This window comes from Melospiza melodia, chromosome 3 (assembly GCF_035770615.1).
Source record: "Melospiza melodia melodia isolate bMelMel2 chromosome 3, bMelMel2.pri, whole genome shotgun sequence".
Lineage (NCBI taxonomy): Eukaryota > Metazoa > Chordata > Aves > Passeriformes > Passerellidae > Melospiza > Melospiza melodia.
In genome coordinates, this window is record NC_086196.1 from 50,011,856 (window position 1) to 50,021,395 (window position 9,540).

A 9,540-nucleotide genomic window follows, 5' to 3' on the forward strand; every position below is an offset into this window, starting at 1 on the left:
GGGTTGCACATTTTACAGCTCACTGACCATTTGGCGATCCATTGAGAGGAGGGTTTGGAAAAGTGGCTCCTTTGTGACAGCTCTAGCCAGATTGGGGGGCTGCTCATTTGCATCTCATTAGGCATGCAGTCGGCCGGCGGGATATAAGGGCGGCAGGCGCCCAAGGAGAGGCAGATCCTTAGCGCTTCACCCTCGGAGAGAGCCGCCGAGCCGAGCCGAGCCGCGGCACGGAGCGGAGCGCAGCAGCGCAGAGCAGGCACCCCCTCCCCCGTAGGAGCACACCCGGACACGCTCTGGTCGCTGCTGCTGAGACACGAGCTTATTTTTGTTGGCTGGGATTCCTCTCAAAACAAAAGTAAACCCACAACAAGGAAAGAGAGCTTCGCTTCCTTTGCAAAAAAAAAAAAAAAAAAAAAAAAAAAAAAAAAAAAGGAAAAGAGAAAAAAAAGAAAAAAGGGGATCAAGGCTCCGACGTGACCTGCCCGCCACCGCTGCTGTTTGACACCCACCAGCCCCGACGTGCGCTGGGCGAGCGCAGCCGCGCAGAGCCGCTCCCGAATCGCACCGCCCCGGGAATTATCGCCGCTGCCTCCGCCGCTGCCTCTGCAGGGATTTGCAGATCGCCAATTTTTAATCTTCCTTGGGAAGCCTTTTCTCTGCCTCTGTTGGGAATTAAGTTGCTTTTATTTTATTATTTTTATTTTTTCTTCCTGGAGAAAAGGAGGACCATCGTGGATTGCGAAAGAAAAAGAGTTTAACAGATAAATTTTTTTTTCCCCGTCCTCTTTTCCTCTCTTTTTCTTTTGCCATCCGAAAGAGCTGTCAGTTGCCGACAGACTACATTTAGAGGTATCGGCAAAAGGGAAAAAAAGTCAGAGACACTCCTGAAAGAAGGAGACCGTGACACTAACTCTTCCAGCTCTGCTGGGACGAGCGGCTTTGGCCGCTGTGTTTTTTACCCTTATCCCGAAAGACACTTTCCCCTTTTCCCTCTGACGAGAAGATAAGGGGGAGGAAAGCGAGGGCACCAGAGCTGCACCTCCAAAATGGGAGGTCGGTTCCTGCTGACGCTCGCCGTCCTCTCGGTGCTGCTGAGCCGCTGCCAGGTAAGTGCCCGCGGCGTGGGGGACAGCAATGCCTGCACCGGGGGGTCCCTGCACCGGGAATGCCGGGGACAGGAATGCCTGCACCGGGGGGTCCCTGCACCGGGGGTCCCGCAGGGATGCCGGGGTCTGTCGCTGCCGCTCGCAGCCGTGAGGAGCGGGCAGGGGGTGCCCGCTGGGGTCGGGCCGGGGCCGGGCTGGGGAGCGGGCTGCTCGGGGGCTGACGGCCGCTGTCCCCGCCCCGCAGGTCGGCTCCTCCGGGGTCTTCGAGCTGAAGCTGCAGGAGTTTGTCAATAAGAAGGGGCTGCTCAGCAACCGCAATTGCTGCCGCGGGGGCGGCCCCGGCGCCGGCGGGCTCCAGCAGTGCGACTGCAAGACCTTCTTCCGCGTCTGCCTCAAGCACTACCAGGCCAGCGTGTCCCCCGAGCCGCCCTGCACCTACGGCAGCGCCATCACCCCCGTGCTCGGCGCCAACTCCTTCAGCGTCCCCGACGGCGCGGGCGGTGCCGACCCCGCCTTCAGCAATCCCATCCGCTTCCCCTTCGGCTTCACCTGGCCCGTAAGTGGGGGGCGATGCTGGAGGGGGCGGCACATATCCATCCCGTCCCGTCCCGTGCCATTCCAAGAGGCCACCAATCCCCTTGAAGTGTGAAGATGGGAGGGGGATAATGACTGCTGACTCCTGGGGACTGGTGGCACTGTCCCTTGGGCCTACCTGCTCTCATGCGCTCCTGGTGGGTTGTGTCTCCTTCTTTTCACAGGGCACCTTCTCGCTCATCATTGAGGCTCTGCATACGGACTCACCTGATGACCTCACCACTGGTAAGTGTCCTGAAACGCTTTTCCCCATAATAATCCCAGTCCTGCAGCCCTATTTTGTCCCCTCTCTCTGCAGTGTGTAGCACATTCTCCTCTACAGCAGAGCTGTGGCAACAGAGGCCAACCTGTTGGCATGCAGCCATGTCATCCTGCCTCTGCAGCTCCCCTCCCACCAGAGACCCCACTATGCCCTGCCTGCTTTGGGATCTCTAACCACTCTCCTCTCCACTTCCCCACAGAAAACCCTGAGCGCCTCATCAGCCGCCTGGCCACCCAGAGACACTTGGCAGTGGGTGAAGAGTGGTCCCAGGACCTGCACAGCAGCGGCCGCACCGACCTCAAGTACTCCTATCGCTTCGTGTGCGACGAGCACTACTACGGAGAAGGCTGCTCCGTCTTCTGCCGGCCCCGGGATGATGCCTTTGGTCACTTCACCTGTGGAGAGCGTGGCGAGAAAGTCTGCAACCCGGGCTGGAAAGGCCAGTACTGCACTGAGCGTAAGTGTCACCTCCTTGTCTCCTTGGGTGCCCCTTGCAGCAGCATCTCTTGGGGTTGGCAGAGGGCTGTTTCTCTGACATCAGGCCCCATGGGGAGGGAGAACCAAGCAATGGTGGATGGATGTCTGGTTCCATGCCCAAGCCTTACCAGTGTGAGGGATGGGAGATCTCAGCATTGCCACAGAAAGGTAATGCAGACAGCCCCTTCTCAAGCCAACAAAACGTCAGTGACAACACTACACTCTTGCTCATTTGCTTTAGACCATTTAATCTGGAAGCAAAATGTTCAGCAGTTGCTTGAGGATTTATTAAAATATATCAGGACTACTTTTTATACCTGCCCACCCTCCTGCCACACAACTTTGATGTCATCACCTACAGGGTACAAAGCATCAGGGGAGGGAGCTAGACTTTGGCAACATCCACGTGACAGCCTTTTGGGTAGGCTTGCTATGGTCTGACCCTCTGTGGCCTTGTCTTAAGAAAAATATTGGGAAGTCCAAGACATTCTCTATGGCTTCTAGACTATACATTTCTCATTTCTACTCATATGCTGCCACTAACAATTTCTACACATGGGGCCACAAGAACGTTCAACTTATTCCTCATCTCTCTTCTGTCCCGTTGCCATGATGATTAATACCAATAAAGTAGTGAGGGACATGAAACATACCCCAGAGCTTGAATTTTTTGTGGAATGTGGTGTGTTGGTACAGCAGGAAAAGCTGGGACAGTAAGCAGATCACAGACAGGATAGTCCGGGATGTCAGATACTTTCCGGTTGTACGAGATTCCGCCCTTTGTAGATCCATAGCAGTGTACACCCAAACGTGCACACAGAGCCCCTGCCGCAGCCTGTGATGGCATTCCCTGTTTGTGTGTATACATGGGTCTGAAATATGCTGGCAGATGACGTACTGGCCAGTGCTCCTCTGCAGTCATCAAAGGGCCAGGCAGGCAGGAAGAAAACAGTTCCAGGCTGCAAAGCAGCCTCTCAGCTTTCTTCTTGTTGTGTTTTTGTTTCTCTTTAAACCCACCTACACTGTGGTCTCAGCTGAGCTGCTATCAAACCATTCCTGATTGATTATTCACACTGTTAGTGAGTGCTAGGATGCTTTTAGCAGTTCACGGTAAGATGTTGTACAATAAACAGCAGGCAAAGGGGCTTGCATTTTCTTTGATAGTGTTTTAAATGAGAGTTACAACCTTTCCTATGATCAAAAGTGCCTAGCCCAGTTGTGTCAAGGGGTGGGGAAAAAGGAAGCATTTTGATAATGAGCTCTTTTGGGGCTGTCAGCACTTTAGAATGCCTGTACATCTCTGCTATTCCCACAGCGAAGCAGAAGGCTGTCCATCTTTCTTGACTCATTACGTACGTTCTTCGCTGTGTTTTCCCTCTCAGAAAAAAAACCAGCTTATAGCACTGACACAAACCTACTAGGCAGGGGAGATGTGTTTATGTGTGCATGCAAAAAGAATGTTTTGCCGTTAGTGAGTGGAGCTGCCAGTTGCAGATTGCTTCCCGTTGCCTTGCCCCCAGCTCCATTCTTTCCAACTTGGAGGCGATCTGATTATCAGCACTGATTCTTTCTTTCTTTTTCTTCCCCCCTCCTTCCCCTCGCATGCCATTGTCTCCGGCTGGCTTTGTTGAATTAAAACTTTGCAGTGCCTGCTTAATGAGTTCCATAACCAGGCGAAGTAATGAGCAGAAGTCCCTTTTTTCCCTTCTCTCATCCTCCCTCCCGCTGGCCCGCTTACCTCTTTTACCAGGGCTGCACCCACCCGCCCGCCCCTTTTCGGAGCAGGGCGGAGGGGGGGAAGAGGGAGGGAGGAAGAACTTTAGACTTATTTATTTGAATAAGAAAAAAAAAAGTTTTTTTGCAGCGAAATCACGCGCGTGCCATAGATTAGCTGTGGGCAGGGATAGGCTGCCCGGTCGCCGGCCGCCGGCCCCATTGGCTCCGGGGCCGGGGTATTGTTGCAGTGGGGCAGCTGCTGGGAGAGAATAGACAATAGAGCAGCTGTCTTGCACTGGCACCCTGCACACCAGCTGTCCACTCTTATCTGCACACACACTTTCGGGGGATATTAAGAGGTGGAGCTGTGTGCATAGAATTGGAAAAAAGGACTTCTGACCCTCACTGGGAAGGGAAGGGAAGGGGGGTGAGGGGCTGTGGGGAAGGGAGCAATTGTGAGCCCTCTTTTGTCTGTGTGCAACTGTATTAAGAAGAATGCTCATCCCTGGTGATAAGTAAAGTGCCCAGTTACGGGGCAAGATCAATACTCCTTCAGACTCCAGAGATTAATTCAGCTGCGCTTAACTGCCCCAACCTAGTAAAAGGGACTCATTCCCCACCCACAAGGTGCTCCCAGACTCAGACTTGTAAAAGAGAATTGTTTTGGCACCAGTGCTGATGTCTTTCCCTGCTTGGTTTGTTTACAGCGATTTGTTTGCCTGGATGTGACGAGCAGCACGGCTTTTGCGACAAGCCGGGGGAATGCAAGTAAGTTTTCCACTCCCTTCCTGCTTCCTTCTTTGTCTTTCAGTGTTGATGCTCTGGTGTTAAATAAACCATTGCACATTTGAAGGGTTGGTTTAAAGGCCTTTCATCATATTAGATGGAAATTTGAAATATCCGGTTGATGCCAGATCAAATTATTATTCCATAAGTCAAACATCACTGCCATTAATATTAACCTAATGGGTTTACAGTGCTGTGTGTAAGATTTGGCTCTTTGTTATTAGAGTAAGCAAATTAACTATCAGAACCATGGGTCTATCTAAGGAAGTGGAAGAAATAGCTAGGGCTGATGAATGCTGATGCTACGGTTGGACTCGGTGACTTTCTCACATGAAGGATCACTGAGGGCTTTTGGGAAACTTGATCCCTGGCATCGGTGTGCTTGCAGAGTTTGTGATAGGCTTTCCAACTGGGAGAATTCTAAATCTGAAGAGAATTTTTTGTCATCTTTTTTTTCAGGTGCAGAGTGGGCTGGCAGGGACGATACTGTGATGAGTGCATCCGATACCCAGGCTGCCTTCATGGTACCTGTCAGCAGCCGTGGCAGTGCAACTGCCAGGAAGGCTGGGGTGGCCTCTTCTGCAACCAGGGTGAGTTCTCAGTCCTTGCCTGAGTATCTGTTTTAAAATGCAGAAAGCAGGCAACTATTTTCAGCTCACCCACTGTCTGCTAGTCTTGCAAAGTAGCAAGCATATTGGCTGCTCTCTTTAAAAAAAGAAAATATATCTTTTACAGACCTGAACTACTGCACTCACCACAAGCCCTGCAAGAATGGTGCCACGTGCACCAACACTGGTCAGGGGAGCTACACTTGTTCATGCCGACCTGGGTACACAGGCTCCAACTGCGAGATTGAAATCAATGAATGTGACGCCAACCCTTGCAAGAATGGTGGAAGCTGCACCGTAAGTTGTTTGCTAAACTCCTCCAAGGGAGGAGTTAATGTCAGTTTTACTAATTTTTAAAATCCCTTTTTGGATTTCAGAGCAAGTTCAGACAATGTTTTGATAGTTTCTTGTTTCCTCCCCCCAGGATCTGGAGAACAGCTACTCCTGTACCTGCCCCCCAGGCTTCTATGGGAAGAACTGTGAGCTGAGCGCCATGACTTGTGCGGACGGGCCGTGCTTCAACGGCGGCCGCTGCACCGACAACCCTGACGGGGGCTACAGCTGCCGCTGCCCACTGGGCTATTCTGGCTTCAACTGTGAAAAGAAAATCGACTACTGCAGTTCCAGCCCTTGTGCTAATGGTAAGGCCAAACAGCATACCCTTACTTTGGTGTCTGGTCTGGAGCTCATAACAAGGCCCACTGATCAAGGCACACTGATCAGTCATAGAGTCATAGAATGGTCTGGGTTGGAAGGGACCTTAAAGGTCATCTAGTTCCAAACCCCTGCCATGGGCAAAGACACCTTTCACTAGACCAGGCTGTTGAAAGCCCCATCGAATCTGGCCTTGAACACTGCCAGGGATGGAACATCCACCACTTCTCTGGGCAACTTTTCTCTCATAGTAAAGAATTTTTTCATTGCATCTTATCTAAACCTGCTCTCTTTCAGTTTAAAGCCATTCTGCCTTGCCCTACCACTATATTCTCTTGCAAAAAAGTCCTTGTCATGTCAATAGTTGACTTGATGGAGGAGGATCTCTACTAAGAAAGCAGTGGCAAGGCTTGGGCCATTGCTTCAGATTGCATTTTCTGATGGGGTGGCTATGGCCAACTAAGTTGGTCTGAAGCTTCATGCATGAAAACGTGGAAGATTATACTTTTAAATCCTTTACAAAGAGTCTTAGAGGTCTGTGGATGCAAATGCCACACAAGTGCTAAACATTATTACTTGTAATCTGGTAACAGTAATTTTCCTGTTTTGATTAAATTAGTGAAGACTTTCTGTACTGTAATCCTCCTTATTCATTGCCACTCAAACTCTGTAACATGAGATGTGGTGTTAATCTGACCCGGACTAGTGTTCTGGTTCAAGCTGAGTGAAATGTTAAAAAAGGAATAGAATTGAGAATGAAAAATAAATCTGCTTAACAAAAATCTTTCTTAAAAACATGTGCTTTTTATGTTGGATTAGACTTGTCAAAGGTCAAGCTGACCTTTCCTCAGCTGCTGGTTATACCTTTTGCCTCAAGAGCAGCAAGTGGGGGGCTGTTGTGTCTGGCTGCCCACCACTCAGCTCTTCCCCCTTGCTGTGTTGCAGGAGCCCAGTGTGTGGATCTGGGCAACTCCTATATCTGCCAGTGCCAGGCTGGCTTCACTGGGAGGCACTGCGATGACAACGTGGACGACTGTGCCTCCTTCCCCTGCGTCAACGGAGGGACCTGCCAGGATGGCATCAATGACTACTCCTGCACCTGCCCCCCAGGATACAACGGGAAGAACTGCAGCACCCCGGTGAGCAGATGCGAACACAACCCTTGCCACAATGGGGCCACCTGCCACGAGAGGAACAACCGCTACGTGTGTGAGTGTGCCCGGGGCTATGGCGGCCTCAACTGCCAGTTCCTGCTCCCGGAGCCGCCGCAGGGCCCCGTCATCGTGGACTTCACTGAAAAGTACACGGAAGGCCAGAACTCCCAGTTCCCCTGGATCGCTGTCTGCGCTGGGATTATTCTGGTCCTCATGCTGCTGCTGGGCTGTGCTGCCGTGGTGGTGTGCGTCAGGCTCCGAGTGCAGAAGAGGCACCACCAGCCTGATGCCTGCAGGAGTGAGACCGAGACTATGAACAACCTGGCAAACTGCCAGCGCGAGAAGGACATTTCCATAAGTGTCATTGGTGCCACTCAGATTAAAAACACAAATAAGAAAGTAGACTTTCACAGCGATAACTCTGATAAAAATGGCTACAAAGTCAGATACCCATCAGTGGATTACAATTTGGTGCATGAACTCAAGAATGAGGACTCAGTTAAGGAGGAGCACAGCAAATGCGAAGCCAAGTGTGAAACGTATGATTCAGAGGCAGAGGAGAAAAGTGCAGTACAACTAAAGAGGTATCTCACATCTGAGGGCAGGGGGCAGCTTGGCTTTGAAGGGGGAGTGTATATCTCATAGGTAGCCTTAAGCAACAGTCATCTGACTTGTTCTTTCTCTTTTTGCCTTCAATAGTGATACTTCTGAAAGAAAGCGACCAGATTCAGTATATTCCACTTCAAAGGACACAAAGTACCAGTCGGTGTATGTCATATCAGAAGAGAAAGATGAGTGCATCATAGCAACTGAGGTTAGTAGGGTTGGAACAGCAGAGAAAAGTCTGCAGCTCCCATCCAATACATGCCAGGGCAGATAAACTCTTTTCCATAATGCCACAGTGTTTTGTACCTGTTGAAATCCAGACATCTTGAGTTTATGATGCTGTGGATGTTGTAAAGACAAGCTCAGTGATTTGCTGCTGTGCATGTTGTGGGTTTGACAAGTTTTGTAGACTAGGGTACAATGGCTGAGGTGTGCTGACCCACCTCTTGGTGTGCTTTATGCAGAGTCCTGACCCTCTGCAGCCTTACAGCCCTTTTCATATGTTTCATTAACCTCTCCTGATCTCTGCTTGTGTTTTCTCTTTTCAGGTGTAAACCAGAGGTCATATGGCAAGGTGGTTGCTCAGAACAATTTCAGAGGAGACGTGCCCCAATGAATGCTGCTGAAAGAGGAATGGGAGATAGATTCCTTCACTGACTGCTGCTGAGAAACTAAATTCAGGCTTGAGCTGGTTCTCTACTGAAGTTAGCAAAGTGACTGCAAAATAAAGAAACAAGATGGACACCAGGCTAGGGTCTGTGTTCAAGGATTACTGTTGCACTGCCTTTTATGAATTTTATCATTGCACTATGGTCAGTTGCTTTTCTATATATATTTAAATGAATGGACTTAATTACTACATAAGAAGCATGCACTGCCTGAAGTGTATATTTTGGATTATTATGAGCCAGTCTTTTCTTGAATTAGAGACACAAACACTGCCTTTATTGTCTTTTTTGATACTAAAATGTGTTTTTACTAGGTGAGAAAAAGTGTGTTATTTTTTTGAATCTGTAAAAATATTTTCATGATAATTGTAAAGCTTGAGTATTTTGTGATGTTCATTTTTTTATAATTTAAATTTTTTGGTAAATATGTACAAAGGCACTTCGGGTCTATGTGACTATATTTTTTTGTATATAAATGTATTTATGGAATATTGTGCAAATGTTATTTGATTTTTTTTACCGTTTTGTTAATGAAGAAATTCATTTTTAAAATATTTTTCCAAAATAAATATTATTAATGATAACCAGAGTGCTATGTTTATTCCATATCTGATGATGAACTGACTGAACTTTGCAACCAGGCATCTGACAGGCCTGTGTGGACGCATGGGGGCATTGAGTAGGCCTGAGACTTATTACAAAGATTGGGGAACAACTTGTTGTCTGTAGACCCTCCATCTTTCCCCTCCTAACCTTCTGGCCTTTTGACCCCATGGCTGTGCTCAGTATTACCCCAAAGGCAAATGGCAAAACCTTGAGTAATATTTGCCCTGTCATGTTGGGCTGTGTGTTTATATAAACACATATGGAGTCACTTCCTGAGGAAGAGCAAGAGTTGAGTGCACTCCA

At 49.2% G+C, this 9,540-nt stretch overlaps 1 protein-coding gene across 1 annotated transcript; it reads left to right on the forward strand.

Moving 5' to 3' along the window:
- The first annotated feature begins 522 nt into the window (after positions 1 to 522).
- Positions 523 to 9,081, forward strand: DLL1 (delta like canonical Notch ligand 1). The gene is made up of 11 exons (XM_063151693.1): positions 523 to 1,106; positions 1,351 to 1,662; positions 1,865 to 1,925; positions 2,162 to 2,419; positions 4,863 to 4,923; positions 5,401 to 5,531; positions 5,677 to 5,846; positions 5,974 to 6,190; positions 7,149 to 7,941; positions 8,057 to 8,171; positions 8,512 to 9,081. Exons 1-11 carry the CDS (start codon positions 1,047 to 1,049, stop codon positions 8,515 to 8,517), a joined length of 2,184 nt encoding a protein of 727 aa, XP_063007763.1. The 5' UTR covers positions 523 to 1,046; the 3' UTR covers positions 8,518 to 9,081.
- The last annotated feature ends 459 nt before the right edge of the window (positions 9,082 to 9,540 follow it).

Excerpts from the sequence above, each read along its gene's own strand:
- DLL1 (XM_063151693.1), top strand. The coding sequence starts at position 1,047 with ATGGGAGGTCGGTTCCTGCTGACGCTCGCCGTCCTCTCGGTGCTGCTG. Across the intron at positions 5,847-5,973 it reads AGAATGGTGGAAGCTGCACC|GATCTGGAGAACAGCTACTC; the intron begins GTAAGTTGTTTG and ends TCCTCCCCCCAG. Across the intron at positions 7,942-8,056 it reads AGTGCAGTACAACTAAAGAG|TGATACTTCTGAAAGAAAGC; the intron begins GTATCTCACATC and ends TGCCTTCAATAG.